We start from the raw sequence: 21,788 nt of genomic DNA, 5'->3' as shown, positions 1-21,788 counted from the left end.
GCTCATCATGACATGACCCTCCAGCGTGACAATGCCACCAGCCATACTGCTCGTTCTGTGTGCGTGATTTCCTGCAAGACAGGAAGGTCAGTGTTCTGCCATGGCCAGCGAAGAGCCCGGAACTCAATCCCATTGAGCACGTCTGGGACCTGTTGCATCGGAGGGTGAAGGCTCGGGCCAGTCCCCCCCAGAAATGTCCAGGAACTTGCAGGTGCCTTGGTGGAAGAGTGGGGTGACACCTCACAGCAAGAACTGGCAAATCTGGTGCAGTCCATGAGGAGGAGATGCACAGCAGTACATAATGCAGCTGGTGGCCACACCAGATACTGACTGTTACTTTCGATTTTGACCCCGCCTTTGTTCAGGGACACATTATTCCATTTCTGTTAGTCACATGTCTGTGGAACTTGTTCAGTTTATGTCTCAGTTGTTGAATCTTATGTTCATATAAATATTTACACAGATTTAAGTTTGCTGAAAATAAACTCAGTTGACAGTAAGAGGACGTTTCTGCTGAGTTTAGTGTGTGTGTGTGTGTGTGTGTAACTCACCTCTCATGGTGTTGGTTGAGTGTGTGTGTGTGTATCTCTCCTCTCATGGTGTTGGCTGTGTGTGTGTGTGTGTGTGTGTATCTCTCCTCTCATGGTGTTGGCTGAGTGTGTGTGTGTGTGTGTGTGTGTGTGTGTGTGTGTGTGTGTGTGTGTGTGTGTGTGTGTGTGTGTGTGTGTGTGTGTGTGTGTGTGTGTGTGTGTGTGTGTGTGTGTGTGTGTGTGTGTGTGTGTGTGTGTGTGTGTGTGTGTGTGTGTGTGTGTGTGTGTGTGTGTATCTCTCCTCTCATGGTGTTGGCTGAGTGTGTATCTCTCCTCTCATGGTTTTGGCTGAGTGTGTATCTCTCCTCTCATGGTGTTGGCTGAGTGTGTATCTCTCCTCTCATGGTGTTGGCTGAGTGTGTATCTCTCCTCTCATGGTGTTGGCTGAGTGTGTATCTCTCCTCTCATGGTGTTGGCTGAGTGTGTATCTCTCCTCTCATGGTGTTGGCTGAGTGTGTGTCTCTCCTCTCATGGTGTTGGCTGAGTGTGTGTGTGTCTCTCCTCTCATGGTGTTGGCTGAGTGTGTGTGTGTGTGTGTGTGTGTGTGTGTGTCTCCTCTCATGGTGTTGGCTGTGTGTGTATCTCTCCTCTCATGGTGTTGGCTGAGTGTGTGTGTGTGTCTCTCCTCTCATGGTGTTGGCTGAGTGTGTATCTCTCCTCTCATGGTGTTGGCTGAGTGTGTATCTCTCCTCTCATGGTGTTGGCTGAGTGTGTGTAGCTCTCCTCTCATGGTGTGTGTGTGTGTGTGTGTGTGTGTGTGTGTGTGTGTGTGTGTGTGTGTGTGTGTGTGTGTGTGTGTGTGTGTGTGTGTGTGTGTGTGTGTGTGTGTGTGTGTGTGTGTGTGTGTGTATCTCTCCTCTCATGGTGTTGGCTGAGCTCCTCTCCGTCTTGGTAATATTTATCTGGACATAAATGATTGGTTCAACTTTAAACACATAGGGACGCAATATTTTCATAACTCTGCTAACACACACACACACACACACACCGTGGGAGGTAACTGTAGAAGTTTCCAGACCTTCTGATTTTAACTGCTGGAAAGTGACGGATGTGAAGACAGACGAGAGATAAATAAATATTCCAAACGATCTTCACATTAAGAAAAGGTTTTCTACAGTACAGCCATATCTATCAGGTGTGTCAGAGGAAGAGCTGATCCCGGATCAGTTATGCCGGGGCAAGATCACAATGAATGAGATTACGTGGAGGGGGGCGGGGGGAAACCCTGATCCTAGATCAGATGCAGACTCCCCCCCTCAGAAATGCTGGAAGGCTCCGGAACATTGCTCTGGAATGTTGGGAATTCTAACCGGTTCTAGAACCGGAACACCAGCGTTCCACTGTAACAGCTTCATACAAGCCATGTTGGATAGTGTGTGTGTGCGCGCGCCAAAACATGTGGTTAGTTACGAGCATTGAGGGACCCTGAAATAACTTACAACACACACACACACAAACACACACACACACACATCAAGTTTCCCATTTTAATGTGCAGTAAAATACCCTTCTTGCTCTAAACTCTAAGCCCCACGACGCAGTCCTCAATAACAATGTAATAGTACAAATAACATAAAGGTCGAACAGAAAACACACAATCATTTTTCGATGATTCACTTCCTGTATTTGCTTCCCGACTCCCAGTGGACACGTTACACACACCTACTAAGGTTTAGAACACCTACTCATTCCAGGGTTTTTCTTACTGGTTAATTATTGTCTACATTGTAGAATTAATCGTGAAGACATCCAAAACTATGAAATAACACATATGGAATCATGTAGTAACCCAAAAAAAGGGTTCCTAGACATGAACCATTAGCATGGTGGCTAAACACAACATCAGGAAGTGACATTAACCATTAGCATGGTGGCTAAACACAACATCAGGAAGTGACATTAACCATTAGCATGGTGGCTAAACACAACATCAGGAAGTAACAGTCCTAGACATTAGCCATTAGCATGGTGGCTAAACACAACATCAGGAAGTAACATTAACCCTTAGCATGGTGGCTAAACACAACATCAGGAAGTAACATTAACCATTAGCATGGTGGCTAAACACAACATCAGGAAGTAACAGTCCTAGACATTAGCCATTAGCATGGTGGCTAAACACAACATCAGGAAGTAACATTAACTCTTAGCATGGTGGCTAAACACAACATCAGGAAGTAACATTAACCATTAGCATGGTGGCTAAACACAACATCAGGAAGTAACATTAACCATTAGCATGGTGGCTAAACACAACATCAGGAAGTTACATTAACCATTAGCATGGTGGCTAAACACAACATCAGGAAGTAACAGTCCTAGACATTAACCATTAGCATGGTGGCTAAACACAACATCTGGAAGTAACATTCCTAGACATTAACCATTAGCATGGTGGCTAAACACAACATCAGGAAGTAACATTAACCATTAGCATGGTGGCTAAACACAACATCAGGAAGTTACATTAACCATTAGCATGGTGGCTAAACACAACATCAGGAAGTAACATTCCTAGACATTAACCATTAGCATGGTGGCTAAACACAACATCAGGAAGTGACATTAACCATTAGCATGGTGGCTAAACACAACATCAGGAAGTTACATTAACCATTAGCATGGTGGCTAAACACAACATCAGGAAGTGACATTAACCATTAGCATGGTGGCTAAACACAACATCAGGAAGTGGCATTAACCATTAGCATGGTGGCTAAAATCCAGATAGCAGATGTTCTGAAAGAGCTGCAAAACCTGGACCCGTACAAATCAGCTGGGCTTGACAATCTGGACCCTCTATTTCTGAAACTATCCGCCGCCATTGTCGCAACCCCTATTACCAGCCTGTTCAACCTCTCTTTCATATCGTCTGAGATCCCCAAGGATTGGAAAGCTGCCGCAGTCATCCCCCTCTTCAAAGGGAGAGACACCCTGGACCCAAACTGTTACAGACCTATATCCATCCTGCCCTGCCTATCTAAGGTCTTCGAAAGCCAAGTCAACAAACAGGTCACTGACCATCTCGAATCCCACCGTACCTTCTCCGCTGTGCAATCTGGTTTCCGAGCCAGTCACGGGTGCACCTCAGCCACACTCAAGGTACTAAACAATATCATAACCGCCATCGATAAAAGACAGTACTGTGCATCCGTCTTCATCGACCTTGCCAAGGCTTTCGACTCTGTCAATCACCATATTCTTATCGGCAGACTCAGTAGCCTCGGTTTTTCGGGTGACTGCCTTGCCTGGTTCACCAATTACTTTGCAGACAGAGTTCAGTGTGTCAAATCGGAGGGCATGCTGTCCGGTCTTCTGGCAGTCTCTATGGGGGTGCCACAGGGTTCAATTCTCGGGCCGACTCTTTTCTCTGTATATATCAATGATGTTGCTTTTGCTGCGGGCGATTCCCTGATCCACCTCTACGCAGACGACACCATTCTATATACTTCCGGCCCGTCCTTGGACACTGTGCTATCTAACCTCCAAACGAGCTTCAATGCCATACAACACTTCTTCCGTGGCCTCCAACTGCTCTTAAACGCTAGTAAAACCAAATGCATGCTTTTCAACCGATCGCTGCCTGCACCCGCATGCCCGACGAGCATCAACACCCTGGATGGTTCCGACCTTAAATATGTGGACACCTATAAGTACCTAGGTGTCTGGCTAGACTGTAAACTCTCCTTCCAGACTCATATCAAACATCTCCAATCGAAAATCAAATCAAGAGTCGGCTTTCTATTCCGCAACAAAGCCTCCTTCACTCACGCCGCCAAACTTATCCTAGTAAAACTGACTATCCTACCGATCCTCGACTTTGGCGATGTCATCTACAAAATTGCCTCCAACACTCTACTCAGCAAACTGGATGCAGTTTATCACAGTGCCATCTGTTTTGTCACTAAAGCACCTTATACTACCCACCACTGCGACTTGTATGCTCTAGTCGGCTGGCCCTCGCTACATATTCGTCGCAAGACCCACTGGCTCCAGGTCATCTACAAGTCCATGCTAGGTAAAGCTCCGCCTAATCTCAGTTCACTGGTCACGATGGCAACTCCCATCCGTAGCATGCGCTCCAGCAGGTGTATCTCACTGATCATCCCTAAAGCCAACACCTCATTTGGCCGCCTTTCGTTCCAGTACTCTGCTGCCTGTGACTGGAACGAATTGCAAAAATCCCTGTAGTTGGAGACTTTTATCTCCCTCACCAACTTCAAACATGTGCTATCTGAGCAGCTAACCGATCGCTGCAGCTGTACATAGTCTATTGGTAAATAGCCCACCCATTTTCACCTACCTCATCCCCACACTGTTTTTATTTATTTACTTTTCTGCTCTTTTGCACACCAGTATCTCTACCTGTACATGACCATCTGATCATTTATCACTCCAGTGCTAATCTGCAAAATTGTAATTATTCGCCTACCTCCTCATGCCTTTTGCACACAATGTATATAGACACGCCTTTTTTTTGTACTGTGTTATTGACTTGTTAATTGTTTACTCCATGTGTAACTCTGTGTTGTCTGTTCACACTGCTAAGCTTTATCTTGGCCAGGTCGCAGTTGCAAATGAGAACTTGTTCTCAACTAGCCTACCTGGTTAAATAAAGGTGAAATAAAATAAAAAAATAAAATAAAATAAACACAACATCAGGAAGTGGCATTAACCATTAGCATGGTGGCTAAACACAACATCAGGAAGTAACATTAACCATTAGCATGGTGGCTAAACACAACATCAGGAAGTAACATTAACCATTAGCATGGTGGCTAAACACAACATCAGGAAGTAACATTAACCATTAGCATGGTGGCTAAACACAACATCAGGAAGTGGCATTAACCATTAGCATGGTGGCTAAACACAACATCAGGAAGTAACATTAACCATTAGCATGGTGGCTAAACACAACATCAGGAAGTGGCATTAACCATTAGCATGGTGGCTAAACACAACATCAGGAAGTAACATTAACCATTAGCATGGTGGCTAAACACAACATCAGGAAGTGGCATTAACCATTAGCATGGTGGCTAAACACAACATCAGGAAGTGGCATTAACCATTAGCATGGTGGCTAAACACAACATCAGGAAGTAACATTAACCATTAGCATGGTGGCTAAACACAACATCAGGAAGTGGCATTAACCATTAGCATGGTGCTGGAAAATCACGTTTTACTTTTTTAAAGTATGCATATTTTCCACCTTCTCAACATTAAAACTACTTAAGGAGGAAATCGAAGCCTTTCCAGCCTGAATGGAGAATGTTATAGGTAGGAACCGGTCACCAGGGGACAGGAGTGTATCACCAGCTGTGTACATCAAGCCCAGAGGATAGTGGAGCCCAGAGGGTAGTGGAGCCCAGAGGATAGTGGAGCCCAGAGGGTAGTGGAGAAACATCAACCCCAGAGGATAGTGGAGCCCAGAGGGTAGTGGAGCCCAGAGGATAGTGGAGCCCAGAGGGTAGTGGAGAAACATCAAGCCCAGAGGATAGTGGAGCTCAGATGGTAGTGGAGCCCAGAGGATAGTGGAGCCCAGAGGATAGTGGAGCCCAGAGAGTAGTGGAGAAACATCAAGCCCAGAGGATAGTGGAGCCCAGAGGGTAGTGGAGAAACATCAAGCCCAGAGGATAGTGGAGCCCAGAGGATAGTGGAGCTCCATCAAGCCCAGAGGATAGTGGAGCCCAGAGGATAGTGGAGCCCAGAGGATAGTGGAGCTCCATCAAGCCCAGAGGATAGTGGAGCTCCATCAAGCCCAGAGGATAGTGGAGCCCAGAGGATAGTGGAGCCCAGAGGGTAGTGGAGCCCAGAGGGTAGTGGAGATCCATCAAGCCCAGAGGATAGTGGAACCCAGAGGGTAGTGGAGCCCAGAGGATAGTGGAGCCCAGAGGATAGTGGAGCCAAGAGGATAGTGGAGCCCAGAGGGTGGTGGAGAACCTTCAAGCCCAGAGGGTAGTGGAGAACCATCAAGCCCAGAGGATAGTGGAGCCCAGAGGATAGTGGAGCCCAGAGGGTGGTGGAGAACCTTCAAGCCCAGAGGGTAGTGGAGAACCTTCAAGCCCAGAGGATAATGGAGGACCTTCAAGCCCAGAGGATAGTGGAGAACCTTCAAGCCCAGAGGATAGTGGAGAACCTTCAAGCCCAGAGGATAGTGGAGAACCATAAAGCCCAGAGGGTAGTGGAGAACCATAAAGCCCAGAGGGTAGTGGAGAACCTTCAAGCCCAGAGGATAGTGGAGCCCAGAGGATAGTGGAGAACCTTCAAGCCCAGAGGGTAGTGGAGAACCTTCAAGTCCAGAGGATAGTGGGAGAACCTTCAAGCCCAGAGGATAGTGGAGAACCATCAAGCCCAGAATATAGTGGAGAACCATAAAGCCCACTAGCGGCTACCCAGGTTATGCACGTGACAACGTCATTTCGCTGAGTCTACCTTTAAATCTAGAATGTTATGAATGGTCAGTCCTTGCATCCATAGCTTCGTCTAGGAATTTGAGAGTGATTACATTTCTCCAGTCCCATTCTTCAGCTTTTTACCGAAACAGTGGCGTGTCGTTGCTTTGTTATTGTTTCAACCGCTGATTGGCCCTTTAAAGTTAGGTTTGTGGGCTAGAATGGTCTGATCCAAGATCCTGAATTAGGGATTTATAGTGTAGAATCCGTTTTATAACTGCAGTGTCAATACTGAACGATAGATGCAATGACGGGGTAGGCCGTAATTGTAAATAAGAATTTATTCTTAAATTACTTTCCAAATTAAATAAAGGTTAAATATATATATATTTTTTTAAATCAATTTTATAGATGCAGTGCCATTTCTCAACGATAGAGGGAGGAAGTAGATACGTTGGATGCAGACACCGGAAGTAGGACATTTCGTCACTGTAGTGGGGAATTCAAACTTCGACAACAGGACATCACTGAGCGAGAGGGCTGTAATATTACAAATACTAAGTATATATTTCCACATCCGCGATTACGTTTTGCTTTCCTCACTATATCCAAGTTTTGTATTTAAGGTAGGTTCGACGCTTCAGCATAGGATAACTTAGTTAGCCAAACTGTACAAAAGTATCGTTAGCCTCGCGAGGTGAAACATTAGCGAACTTGGGGCAACCCGCAAGTCAGTGATTTAACGAACGTAATAATGTTGCTCGCTGGTTTGAATTGATAAGCTTGCTACCGTATTTGTTTACATGTTAGAAGTGTAATTATGTTCTTTTTTGTCATCTTATGCGTTGAAACATTTCGATGTTTTAGTTTAACATGAGCTTATCAACTATTTCAAAAGAGACCGAAGGTTGTCAGTTGACAGGCAGCTATAACGTTAGCAAGCTAGCTAAGCCAGACAGGCAGGTCTGGTTGGGATGGGATGTTATTTTATCCAGCAGTAGCCACCTATCGGAAACTAACCTTCTGGAGCCTTTCAGCTAAATGTCGCTGTGTGTTTGTTTATCGCAGCTGGAAGGTTGTGTTTTCGGCGAGATGGACAGCGCGGCGGAACTCCTCGAGTACTATGAAGTCTACGAGACCATCGGCTCGGGTGAGACACTTCAACACAACCGTCTGTACCGACACATGAGCCACCAGGAATGTGTGTGTGTTCTCCGTTCTGATCGGTGTGGGTGTGTTATCCGTTCTGATCGGTGTGTGTTGTCCGTTCTGATCGGTGTGGGTGTGTTAACCGTTCTGATCAGTGTGTGTTGTCCGTTCTGATCGGTGTGGGTGTGTTAACCGTTCTGATCAGTGTGTGTTGTCCGTTCTGATCGGTGTGTGTGGTCCGTTCTGATCGGTGTGGGTGTGTTGTCCGTTCTGATCGGTGTGGGTGTGTTGTCCGTTCTGATCGGTGTGGGTGTGTTGTCCGTTCTGATCGGTGTGTGTTGTCCGTTCTGATCGGTGTGTGTTGTCCGTTCTGATCGGTGTGTGTGGTCACTCATCTGACCTGCTATTCTGCTGGGTGTGTGTTGTGTCCTACAGGAGGCTTTGCTAAGGTCAAGCTGGGTCGCCACATCCTGACGGGAGAGAAGGTGGCCATTAAAATCATGGAGAAGAAGGAACTGGGGGTGAGTCTCTCTATCTCTCTTTCTGTCTCTCTCTCTCTCTCTCTTTTTCTCTCTCACTTTTTCTCTCTCTCTCTCTCTCTCTCTTTTTCTGTCTCTCTCTCTTTTTCTGTCTCTCTTTCTCTCTCTCTCTTTCTGTCTCTCTCTCTCTCTCTCTTTTTCTGTCTCTCTCTCACTTTTTCTCTCTCTCTCTCTCTTTCTCTCTCTCTCTTTTTCTCTCTCTCTCTCTCTTTTTCTGTCTCTCTCTCTTTTTCTGTCTCTCTTTCTCTCTCTCTCTTTCTGTCTCTCTCTCTTTCTGTCTCTCTCTTCTGTCTCTCTCTCTTTCTGTCTCTTTCTGTCTCTCTCTCTCTCTTTCTGTCTCTCTCTTTCTGTCTTTCTGTCTCTCTCTCTCTCCCTCTCTCTCTCCCCCTCTCTCTCTTTCTCTGTCTCTCTCTCTCTTTTTCTGTCTCTCTCTCTCTTTTTTTCTCTCTCTCTCTCTCTCTTTCTCTCTCTCTCTCTTTTTCTGTCTCTCTCTCTCTCTCTTTTTCTGTCTCTCTCTCTCTCTTTTTCTGTCTCTCTTTCTCTCTCTCTCTTTTTCTGTCTCTCTTTCTCTCTCTCTCTTTTTCTGTCTCTCTTTCTCTCTCTCTCTTTTTCTGTCTCTCTTTCTCTCTCTCTCTTTCTCTCTCTCTCTTTCTCTCTCTCTCTTTCTGTCTCTCTCTCTTTCTGTCTCTCTCTTTCTGTCTCTTTCTGTCTCTCTCTCTCTCTCTCTCTTTCTGTCTCTCTGTCTCTCTCTTTCTGTCTTTCTGTCTCTCTCCCCCTCTCTCTCTCTCTCTCTTTCTCTGTCTCTCTCCCTCTCTCTCTTTCTCATCTAAGTCTCCACTATTTATTGTGTTTTTACTGTGATGGTTTTAATCTAATGTAGATGGCATGTAAAAGAAACAGACTTTCTGTTTTCTTCTTCTGTGCAGGAGGACCTTCCTCGTGTGAAGGTGGAGATAGAGGCCATGAAGAGTCTGAGCCATCAGCATGTCTGTAGACTGTACCATGTTATCGAGACTAATACCAAGATATACATGATGTTGGAGGTGGGACCCACGTCAGCATGTCTGTAGACTGTACCATGTTATCGAGACTAATACCAAGATATACATGATGTTGGAGGTGGGACCCACGTCAGCATGTCTGTAGACTGTACCATGTTATCGAGACTAATACCAAGATATACATGATGTTGGAGGTGGGACCCACGTCAGCATGTCCGTAGACTGTACCATGTTATCGAGACTAATACCAAGATATACATGATGTTGGAGGTGGGACCCACGTCAGCATGTCTGTAGACTGTACCATGTTATAGACTCTGTAGACTGTACCATGTTATAGACTCTGTAGACTGTACCATGTTATAGACTCTGTAGACTGTACCATGTTATAGACTCTGTAGACTGTACCATGTTATAGACTCTGTAGACTGTACCATGTTATAGACTCTGTAGACTGTACCATGTTATAGACTCTGTAGACTGTACCATGTTATAGACTCTGTAGACTGTACCATGTTATAGACTCTGTAGACTGTACCATGTTTTAGACTCTGTAGACTGTACCATGTTATCGAGACTAATACCAAGATATACATGATGTTGGAGGTGGGACCCATGTCAGCATGTCTGTAGACTGTACCATGTTATAGACTCTGTAGACTGTACCACGTTATCGACTCTGTAGACTGTACCATGTTATAGACTCTGTAGACTGTACCATGTTATAGACTCTGTAGACTGTACCATGTTATCGAGACTAATACCAAGATATACATGATGTTGGAGGTAGGACCCACGTCAGCATGTCTGTAGACTGTACCATGTTATAGACTCTGTAGACTGTAGCATGTTATAGACTCTGTAGACTGTAGCATGTTATAGACTCTGTAGACTGTAGCATGTTATAGACTCTGTAGACTGTACCATGTTATAGACTCTGTAGACTGTAGCATGTTATAGACTCTGTAGACTGTAGCATGTTATAGACTCTGTAGACTGTAGCATGTTATAGACTCTGTAGACTGTACCATGTTATAGACTCTGTAGACTGTAGCATGTTATAGACTCTGTAGACTGTAGCATGTTATAGACTCTGTAGACTGTACCATGTTATAGACTCTGTAGACTGTACCATGTTATAGACTCTGTAGACTGTACCATGTTATAGACGCTGTAGACTGTACCATGTTATAGACTCTGTAGACTGTACCATGTTATAGACTCTGTAGACTGTACCATGTTATAGACTCTGTACCATGTTATAGACTCTGTACCATGTTATAGACTCTGTAGACTGTACCATGTTATAGACTAATACCAGATACACATGATCCTGGAGGTAGAACCTACACATCAGACAGACTGGCCCCAATATGAACCTCTCTCTCCCCCCTCCTCTTCTCCAGTATTGTCCGGGAGGAGAGCTGTTTGACTACATCATCGCTAAGGACCGTCTGTCTGAAGAGGAGACCAGAGTGTTCTTCAGGCAGATCGTCTCAGCTCTGGCCTACGTCCACAGCCAGGGGTACGCCCACAGAGACCTCAAACCGGTAGGTAACCAGGGGTACCTCCACAGAGACCTCAAACCGGTAGGTAACCAGGGGTACGCCCACAGAGACCTCAAACCGGTAGGTAACCAGGGATACGCCCACAGAGACCTCAAACCGGTAGGTAACCAGGGGTACCTCCACAGAGACCTCAAACCGGTAGGTAACCAGGGGTACGCTCACAGAGACCTCAAACCAGTAGGTAACCAGGGGTACGCTCACAGAGACCTCAAACCGGTAGGTAACCAGGGGTACGCCCACAGAGACCTCAAACCGGTAGGTAACCAGGGGTACGCTCACAGAGACCTCAAACCGGTAGGTAACCAGGGGTACGCCCACAGAGACCTCAAACCGGTAGGTAACCAGGGGTACGCTCACAGAGACCTCAAACCGGTAGGTAACCAGGGGTACGCCCACAGAGACCTCAAACCGGTAGGTAACCAGGGGTACGCCCACAGAGACCTCAAACCGGTAGGTAACCAGGGGTACGCCCACAGAGACCTCAAACCGGTAGGTAACCAGGGGTACGCCCACAGAGACCTCAAACCAGTAGGTAACCAGGGGTACGCCCACAGAGACCTCAAACCGGTAGGTAACCAGGGGTACGCTCACAGAGACCTCAAACCGGTAGGTAACCAGGGTTGGGTGTGGGTGTCTGTGTGGGTGTCTGTCTGTGTGGGTGTCTGTCTGTCTCTGTGGGTGTCTCTGTGGGTGTCTGTCTGTGTGGGTGTCTGTCTGTCTCTGTGGGTGTCTCTGTGGGTGTCTGTGTGGGTGTCTGTGTGGGTGTCTGTCTGTGTGGGTGTCTGTCTGTCTCTGTGGGTGTCTGTGTGGGTGTCTGTGTGGGTGTCTGTGTGGGTGTCTCTGTGGGTGTCTCTGTGGGTGTCTGTGTGGGTGTCTCTGTGGGTGTCTCTGTGGGTGTCTGTGTGGGTGTCTCTGTGGGTGTCTGTGTGGGTGTCTGGGTGGGTGTCTGTGTGGGTGTCTGTCTGGGTGTCTGTCTGGGTGTCTGTCTGGGTGTCTGTGTGGGTGTCTCTGTGGGTGTCTCTGTGGGTGTCTGTGTGGGTGTCTCTGTGGGTGTCTGTGTGGGTGTCTGTCTGGGTGTCTGTCTGGGTGTCTGTCTGGGTGTCTGTCTGGGTGTCTGTGTGGGTGTCTGTGTGGGTGTCTGTGTGGGTGTCTGTGTGGGTGTCTGTGTGGGTGTCTGTGTGGGTGTCTGTGTGGGTGTCTGTGTGGGTGTCTCTGGGTGTCTGGGTGGGTGTCTCTGTGGGTGTCTGGGTGGGTGTCTCTGTGGGTGTCTGTCTGTGTGGGTGTCTGTCTGGGTGGGTGTCTGTCTGTGTGGGTGTCTGTCTGGGTGGGTGTCTGTCTGTGTGGGTGTCTGTCTGGGTGGGTGTCTGTCTGTCTGGGTGGGTGTCTGTCTGGGTGGGTGTCTGTCTGTGTGTGTGTGTCTGTGTGGGTGTCTGTGTGGGTGTCTGTACTACCCACTGGTGCTGAATGCAGTTGTAAGACACTGCTATTAAACATTATTGGTTCAATGAGGTGGTATATATGTAATACATGTATAGAGCTATTGTTAATTCCTCTCTTTGCCCCCTCTCTCTCCCTCCTCCCCTCTTTCTTTCTCTCTCATCTCTCCTCTCTCTCTTTCTATCTCTCTTCTTCTCTCCTCCCCTCTTTCTCTCTCATCTCTCTCTCTTTCTATCTCTCCTTCTCTCCTCCCCTCTTTCTCTCTCATCTCTCTCTTTCTATCTCTCCTTCTCTTCTCCCCTCTTTCTCTCTCATCTCTCCTCTCTCTCTTTCTATCTCTCTCCTTCTCTCCTCCCCTCTTTCTCTCTCTTCTCTCCTCCCCTCCTTCTCTATCTCTCTCCCTCTCCTCCTCCCTCAGGAGAACCTGTTGATAGATGAAGACCACAACCTGAAACTGATTGACTTTGGTCTCTGTGCCAAACCAAAGGTAACCACACTGTCATGTTGTCTCAGTGATATGTGTCATTGTCTATAAATATATAGATTTGATTCATGTGTTCTGTGTGCTAAGTCCTCCTTATTAATCACTGTGTTTATAGAGGGGGTTAATGACCTGTTGTGGTCCAGTCTAATAACAGTCTTTATAGGGGGGTCTGGGATATGAGCTGATGACCTGTTGTGGAAGTCCAGCCTAATAACAGTCTTTATAGGGGGGTCTGGGATATGAGCTGATGACCTGTTGTGGTCCAGTCTAATAACAGTCTTTATAGGGGGTCTGGGATATGAGCTGATGACCTGTTGTGGAAGTCCAGCCTAATAACAGTCTTTATAGGGGGTCTGGGATATGAGCTGATGACCTGTTGTGGAAGTCCAGCCTAATAACAGTCTTTATAGGGGGTCTGGGATATGAGCTGATGACCTGTTGTGGAAGTCCAGCCTAATAACAGTCTTTATAGGGGGTCTGGGATATGAGCTGATGACCTGTTGTGGAAGTCCAGTCTAATAACAGTATTTATAGGGGGGTCTGGGATATGAGCTGATGACCTGTTGTGGAAGTCCAGCCTAATAACAGTCTTTATAGGGGGGTCTGGGATATGAGCTGATGACCTGTTGTGGAAGTCCAGTCTAATAACAGTCTTTATAGGGGGGTCTGGGATATGAGCTGATGACCTGTTGTGGAAGTCCAGCCTAATAACAGTCTTTATAGGGGGTCTGGGATATGAGCTGATGACCTGTTGTGGAAGTCCAGTCTAATAACAGTCTTTATAGGGGGGTCTGGGATATGAGCTGATGACCTGTTGTGGAAGTCCAGCCTAATAACTGTCTTTATAGGGGGGTCTGGGATATGAGTTAATGACCAGTTGTGGAAGTCCAGCCTAATAACAGTCTTTATAGGGGGGTCTGGGATATGAGCTGATGACCTGTTGTGGAAGTCCATACTAATAACAGTCTTTATAGGGGGGTCTGGGATATGAGCTGATGACCTGTTGTGGAAGTCCAGCCTAATAACAGTCTTTATAGGGGGTCTGGGATATGAGCTGATGACCTGTTGTGGAAGTCCAGCCTAATAACAGTCTTTATAGGGGGGTCTGGGATATGAGCTGATGACCTGTTGTGGAAGTCCAGCCTAATAACAGTCTTTATAGGGGGGTCTGGGATATGAGCTGATGACCTGTTGTGGAAGTCCAGCCTACGCTGCTCCTGAACTCATCCAGGGAAAAGCCTACATCGGCTCGCAGGTGAGACACCCGGTGGGAGGAGTTTAATGTCTGGGTGTGTGTGAATATAATGAGTGTGTGTGGTCACTTAGAAATCTACTTGTTTGTGTAAGAAAAGCAATAAAAAATAATGTCCGTTAAAATGACATCAAATTGATCAGAAATACAGTGTCGACATTGTTAGCGTTGTAAATGACTGTTGTAGCTGGAAATGGCTGATTGTACCCCTATGTAGATATTCCATTGACAGAGGCCCATTATCAGCAACCATCACTCCTGTGTTCCAATGGCACGTTGTGTTAGCTCAATCAAGTTTATCATTTAAAAAAAAAGGCTAATTGATCATCACAAAACCCTTTTGCAATTCTGTTAGCACAACTGGAAACTAATGTTTTGATTTAAAGAAGCAATAAAACTGTCCTTTTTTAGACTAGTTGAGTATCTGGAGCATCAGCATTTTGTGGGTTCGATTACAGACTCAAAATGGCCAGAAACAAAGGGGCGACTCCGGGATGCTGGCCTTCTAGGAACTCTGTCTCGAAGGCCAGCATCCCGGAGTCTCCTCTTCACTGTTGACGTTGAGACTGGACAGAGGAACTCTGTCTCGAAGGCCAGCATCCCGGAGTCTCCTCTTCACTGTTGACGTTGAGACTGGACAGAGGAACTCTGTCTCGAAGACCAGCATCCCGGGGTCTCCTCTTCACTGTTGACGTTGAGACTGGACAGAGGAACTCTGTCTCGAAGGCCAGCATCCCGGAGTCTCCTCTTCACTGTTGACGTTGAGACTGGACAGAGGAACTCTGTCTCGAAGGCCAGCATCCCGGAGTCTCCTCTTCACTGTTGACGTTGAGACTGGACAGAGGAACTCTGTCTCGAAGGCCAGCATCCCGGAGTCTCCTCTTCACAGTTGACGTTGAGACTGGACAGAGGAACACTGTCTCGAAGACCAGCATCCCGGGGTCTCCTCTTCACTGTTGACGTTGAGACTGGACAGAGGAACTCTGTCTTGAAGGTCAGCATCCCGGAGTCTCCTCTTCACTGTTGAGACTGGACAGAGGAACTCTGCCTAGAAGGCCAGCATCCCGGAGTCTCCTCTTCACTGTTGACGTTGAGACTGGACAGAGGAACTCTGCCTCGAAGGCCAGCATCCCGGGGTCTCCTCTTCACTGTTGACGTTGAGACTGGACAGAGGAACTCTGTCTCGAAGGCCAGCATCCGGGGTCTCCTCTTCACTGTTGACGTTGAGACTGGACAGAGGAACTCTGTCTCGAAGGCCAGCATCCCGGAGTCTCCTCTTCACTGTTGACGTTGAGACTGGACAGAGGAACTCTGTCTCGAAGACCAGCATCCCGGAGTCTCCTCTTCACTGTTGACGTTGAGACTGGACAGAAGAACTCTGTCTCGAAGACCAGCATCCCGGAGTCTCCTCTTCACTGTTGACATTGAGACTGGACAGAGGAACTCTGTCTCGAAGACCAGCATCCCGGAGTCTCCTCTTCACTGTTGACGTTGAGACTGGACAGAGGAACTCTGTCTCGAAGACCAGCATCCCGGAGTCTCCTCTTCACTGTTGAGACTGGACAGAGGAACTCTGTCTCGAAGACCAGCATCCCGGAGTCTCCTCTTCACTGTTGAGACTGGACAGAGGAACTCTGTCTCGAAGACCAGCATCCCAGAGTCTCCTCTTCACTGTTGACGTTGAGACTGGACAGAGGAACTCTGTCTCGAAGACCAGCATCCCGGGGTCTCCTCTTCACTGTTGACGTTGAGACTGGACAGAGGAACTCTGTCTCGAAGACCAGCATCCCGGAGTCTCCTCTTCACTGTTGACGTTGAGACTGGACAGAGGAACTCTGCCTAGAAGGCCAGCATCCCGGAGTCTCCTCTTCACTGTTGACGATGAGACTGGACAGAGGAACTCTGCCTAGAAGGCCAGCATCCCAGAGTCGCCTCTTCACTGTTGACGTAGAGACTGGACAGAGGAACTCTGCCTAGAAGGCCAGCATCCCGGGGTCTCCTCTTCACTGTTGACGTTGAGACTGGACAGAGGAACTCTGTCTAGAAGGCCAGCATCCCGGAGTCGCCTCTTCACTGTTGACGTTGAGACTGGACAGAGGAACTCTGCCTAGAAGGCCAGCATCCCGGAGTCTCCTCTTCACTGTTGACGTTGAGACTGGACAGTGGAACTCTGCCTAGAAGGCCAGCATCCCGGAGTCTCCTCTTCACTGTTGACGTTGAGACTGGACAGAGGAACTCTGCTTAGAAGGCCAGCATCCCGGAGTCTCCTCTTCACTGTTGACGTTGAGACTGGACAGAGGAACTCTGTCTTGAAGGTCAGCATCCCGGAGTCTCCTCTTCACTGTTGAGACTGGACAGAGGAACTCTGCCTAGAAGGCCAGCATCCCGGAGTCTCCTCTTCACTGTTGACGTTGAGACTGGACAGAGGAACTCTGCCTCGAAGGCCAGCATCCCGGGGTCTCCTCTTCACTGTTGACGTTGAGACTGGACAGAGGAACTCTGTCTCGAAGGCCAGCATCCCGGAGTCTCCTCTTCACTGTTGACGTTGAGACTGGACAGAGGAACTCTGTCTCGAAGACCAGCATCCCGGAGTCTCCTCTTCACTGTTGAGACTGGACAGAGGAACTCTGTCTCGAAGACCAGCATCCCGGAGTCTCCTCTTCACTGTTGAGACTGGACAGAGGAACTCTGCCTCGAAGACCAGCATCCCGGAGTCTCCTCTTCACTGTTGACGTTGAGACTGGACAGAGAAACTCTGTCTCGAAGACCAGCATTCCGGAGTCTCCTCTTCACTGTTGACGTTGAGACTGGACAGAGGAACTCTGTCTCGAAGACCAGCATCCCAGAGTCTCCTCTTCACTGTTGACGTTGAGACTGGACAGAGGAACTCTGTCTCGAAGACCAGCATCCCGGGGTCTCCTCTTCACTGTTGACGTTGAGACTGGACAGAGGAACTCTGTCTCGAAGACCAGCATCCCGGAGTCTCCTCTTCACTGTTGACGTTGAGACTGGACAGAGGAACTCTGCCTAGAAGGCCAGCATCCCGGAGTCTCCTCTTCACTGTTGACGATGAGACTGGACAGAGGAACTCTGCCTAGAAGGCCAGCATCCCGGAGTCTCCTCTTCACTGTTGACGTTGAGACTGGACAGTGGAACTCTGCCTAGAAGGCCAGCATCCCGGAGTCTCCTCTTCACTGTTGACGTTGAGACTGGACAGAGGAACTCTGCTTAGAAGGCCAGCATCCCGGAGTCTCCTCTTCGCTGTTGACGTTGAGACGAGCCTTCATTTCTCAGAACAATAATAGGCTGATGAGTTTCAGAAGAAAGTTATTTGATTCTGGACATTTTGAGCCTGTAATCGAACCCACAAATGCTGTTATTTTAATGGACAAAAAAATTAGAATTTCTAAGTGACAAACCTTTGAACAGTAGTTTACATGTGTGTGCGTGTGTGTGTGTGTGTGTGTGTGTGTGTTACCAGGCTGATGTGTGGAGTATGGGGGTGCTGCTGTGTGGATATATAATGTGTGTGTGTGTGTGTGTGTGTGTGTGTGTGTGTGTTACCAGGCTGATGTGTGGAGTATGGGGGTGCTGCTGTGTGGATATATAATGTGTGTGTGTGTGTGTGTGTTACCAGGCTGATGTGTGGAGTATGGGGGTGCTGCTGTGTGGATATATAATGTGTGTGTGTGTGTGTGTGTTACCAGGCTGATGTGTGGAGTATGGGGGTGCTGCTGTGTGGATATATAATGTGTGTGTGTGTGTGTGTGTGTGTGTGTGTGTGTGTGTGTGTGTGTTGTGTTACCAGGCTGATGTGTGGTGTATGGGGGTGCTGCTGTGTGGATATATAATGTGTGTGTGTGTGTGTGTGTGTGTTGTGTTACCAGGCTGATGTGTGGAGTATGGGGGTGCTGCTGTGTGGATATATAATGTGTGTGTGTGTGTGTGTGTGTGTGTGTTACCAGGCTGATGTGTGGATATATAATGTGTGTGTGTTGTTACCAGGCTGCTGTGTGGATATATAATGTGTGTGTGTGTGTGTGTGTGTGTGTGTGTGTGTGTGTGTGTGTGTTGTGTTACCAGGCTGATGTGTGGAGTATGGGGGTACTGCTGTTTGCTCTGCTCTGTGGATATCTGCCCTTTGATGACGACAACTGTATGGTCCTCTACAGGAAAATCACCGTAAGTTACTGTCTGTATTGGTCAAGTTGCAGGGTGGTTAGCCAGGTATCCAAGGTAACGTGACAGAACATGGTGGTTAGCCAGGTATCCAAGGTAACGTGACAGAACATGGTTGTTAGCCAGGTATCCAAGGTAACGTGACAGAACATGGTTGTCAGCCAGGTATCCAAGGTAACGTGACAGAACATGGTTGTTAGCCAGGTATCCAAGGTAACGTGACAGAACATGGTTGTTAGCCAGGTATCCAAGGTAGCTTGACAGAACATGGTTGTTAGCCAGGTATCCAAGGTAACGTGACAGAACATGGTTGTTAGCCAGGTATCCAAGGTAACGTGACAGAACATGGTTGTTTAACAAATGGTTCAGCCAGCTAGTAGTTTTAGAACAGACAGCTATTCCTGACACGGTAGAAGATAAAACACATTTAGTGCCACTAATATAGTTCAGAACTGTTTCTCTGGAGGAAAGGGTTCAACCGTGACAGTTGGTTTTCTCTGGAGGAGGAAAGGGTTCAACCGTGACAGTTGGTTTTCTCTGAAGGAGGAAAGGGTTCAACCGTGACAGTTGGTTTTCTCTGAAGGAGGAAAGGGTTCAACCGTGACAGTTGGTTTTCTCTGAAGGAGGAAAGGGTTCAACCGTGACAGTTGGTTTTCTCTGCAGGAGGAAAGTGTTCAACCGTGACAGTTGGTTTTCTCTGGAGGAAAGGGTTCAACCGTGACAGTTGGTTTTCTCTGGAGGAAGGAAGTGTTCAACCGTGACAGTTGGTTTTCTCTGGAGGAAAGGGTTCAACCGTGACAGTTGGTTTTCTCTGAAGGAGGAAAGGCTTCAACCGTGACAGTTGGTTTTCTCTGAAGAAGGAAAGGGTTCAACCGTGACAGTTGGTTTTCTCTGGAGGAAGGAAAGGGTTCAACCGTGACAGTTGGTTTTCTCTGGAGGAAGGAAAGGGTTCAACCGTGACAGTTGGTTTTCTCTGGAGGAAGGAAAGGGTTCAACCGTGGCAGTTGGTTTTCTCTGAAGGAAAGGGTTCAACCGTGACAGTTGGTTTTCTCTGGAGGAAAGGGTTCAACTGTGACAGTTGGTTTTCTCTGGAGGAAAGGGTTCAACCGTGACAGTTGGTTTTCTCTGAAGGAGGAAAGGGTTCAACCGTGACAGTTGGTTTTCTCTGGAGGAAGGAAAGGGTTCAACCGTGACAGTTGGTTTTCTCTGGAGGAAGGAAAGGGTTCAACCGTGGCAGTTGGTTTTCTCTGAAGGGAAGGGTTCAACTGTGACAGTTGGTTTTCTCTGAAGGAAAGGGTTCAACCGTGACAGTTGGTTTTCTCTGGAGGAAAGGGTTCAACTGTGACAGTTGGTTTTCTCTGGAGGAAAGGGTTCAACCGTGACAGTTGGTTTTCTCTGGAGGGAGGAAAGGGTTCAACCGTGACAGTTGGTTTTCTCTGAAGGAGGAAAGGGTTCAACCGTGACAGTTGGTTTTCTCTGAAGGAGGAAAGGGTTCAACCGTGACAGTTGGTTTTCTCTGAAGGAGGAAAGGGTTCAACCGTGACAGTTGGTTTTCTCTGGAGGAAGGAAAGGGTTCAACCGTGACAGTTGGTTTTCTCTCTTTGGGATCGTATAAAAGCCCGATTCAAAGCCTCTGGCGTAAACTAACCTACGTGTTTTACTGTTCTAGAGAGGAAGTTACAACAACCCTCATTGGCTGTCTCCTGGGAGCATCCTGCTACTCAACCAAATGATGCAGGTACACACACACACACACACACACAGACACAGACGCACGCACGCACGCACGCACGCACGCACACACACACACGCACACGCACACCTCTTGCTCTTTGATTTTCACATATGATCAGGTTTTGTATAGTAGCAGTTATTGATTGTGCGACATCAGGTTTTGTATAGTAGGAGATAATGATTGTGCGACATCAGGTTTTGTATAGTAGGAGATAATGATTGTGCGACATCAGGTTTTGTATAGTAGGAGATAATGATTGTGAGACATCAGGTTTTGTATAGTAGCAGTTATTGATTGTGAGACATCAGGTTTTGTATAGTAGGAGATAATGATTGTGCGACATCAGGTTTTGTATAGTAGGAGATAATGATTGTGCGACATCAGGTTTTGTATAGTAGGAGATAATGATTGTGCGACATCAGGTTTTGTATAGTAGGAGATAATGATTGTGCGACATCAGGTTTTGTATAGTAGGAGTTAATGATTGTGCGACATCAGGTTTTGTATAGTAGCAGTTAATGATTGTGCGACATCAGGTTTTGTATAGTAGGAGATAATGATTGTGCGACATCAGGTTTTGTATAGTAGCAGTTAATGATTGTGCGACATCAGGTTTTGTATAGTAGGAGATAATGATTGTGCGACATCAGGTTTTGTATAGTAGGAGATAATGATTGTGCGACATCAGGTTTTGTATAGTAGCAGTTATTGATTGTGCGACATCAGGTTTTGTATAGTAGGAGATAATGATTGTGCGACATCAGGTTTTGTATAGTAGGAGATAATGATTGTGCGACATCAGGTTTTGTATAGTAGGAGATAATGATTGTGCGACATCAGGTTTTGTATAGTAGGAGATAATGATTGTGTGACATCAGGTTTTGTATAGTAGGAGATAATGATTGTGCGACATCAGGTTTTGTATAGTAGGAGATAATGATTGTGCGACATCAGGTTTTGTATAGTAGGAGATAATGATTGTGCGACATCAGGTTTTGTATTTTAGGAGATAATGATTGTGTGACATAAGGTTTTGTATAGTAGGAGATAATGATTGTGTGACATCAGGTTTTGTATAGTAGGAGATAATGATTGTGTGACATCAGGTTTTGTATAGTAGGAGTTAATGATTGTGTGTGTATAGGTGGATCCTAAGCATCGTGTGACCATCAGACAACTCCTAGACCATCCCTGGACGATGTCTGGCTATGGCAGCCCTGTAGAGTGGCACAGCAAGCAACCTGTAAGAACACACACACACACACACTCAAACACACACCTAAACACATCTACACACACCTAAACACACCTACACCTACACACACACCTAAACACACACACCTACGCCTAAGAACCCCCGAACGCACCTCTAAGAACCCCCAAACGCACCTCTAAGAACCCCCAAACGCACCTCTAAGAACCCCCGAACGCACCTCTAAGAACCCCCGAACGC

The 21,788-nt window shown here is 47.1% G+C and overlaps 1 protein-coding gene across 1 annotated transcript in view; it reads left to right on the top strand.

Moving 5' to 3' along the window:
• The first annotated feature begins 7,498 nt into the window (after positions 1-7,498).
• Positions 7,499-21,788, top strand: part of LOC135533000 (maternal embryonic leucine zipper kinase-like) — a 45,534-nt gene continuing 31,244 nt past the window's right edge. The window contains exons 1-10 of the mRNA XM_064960411.1: positions 7,499-7,617; positions 8,060-8,141; positions 8,576-8,661; positions 9,606-9,722; positions 11,087-11,230; positions 13,104-13,172; positions 14,332-14,424; positions 18,505-18,603; positions 20,270-20,338; positions 21,480-21,578. Of these exons, the coding sequence (XP_064816483.1) occupies positions 8,084-8,141; positions 8,576-8,661; positions 9,606-9,722; positions 11,087-11,230; positions 13,104-13,172; positions 14,332-14,424; positions 18,505-18,603; positions 20,270-20,338; positions 21,480-21,578 (834 nt within the window). The 5' untranslated portion in view covers positions 7,499-7,617; positions 8,060-8,083. The remainder of the gene's footprint in view (positions 7,618-8,059; positions 8,142-8,575; positions 8,662-9,605; positions 9,723-11,086; positions 11,231-13,103; positions 13,173-14,331; positions 14,425-18,504; positions 18,604-20,269; positions 20,339-21,479; positions 21,579-21,788) is intronic.

The sequence above is a fragment of the Oncorhynchus masou genome, unplaced genomic scaffold (assembly GCF_036934945.1).
Source record: "Oncorhynchus masou masou isolate Uvic2021 unplaced genomic scaffold, UVic_Omas_1.1 unplaced_scaffold_2150, whole genome shotgun sequence".
NCBI classification, from domain to species: Eukaryota; Metazoa; Chordata; class Actinopteri; order Salmoniformes; family Salmonidae; genus Oncorhynchus; species Oncorhynchus masou.
Note: the sequence above shows the minus strand (reverse complement) of the source record. Positions and strands in the feature narration are given on the sequence as shown.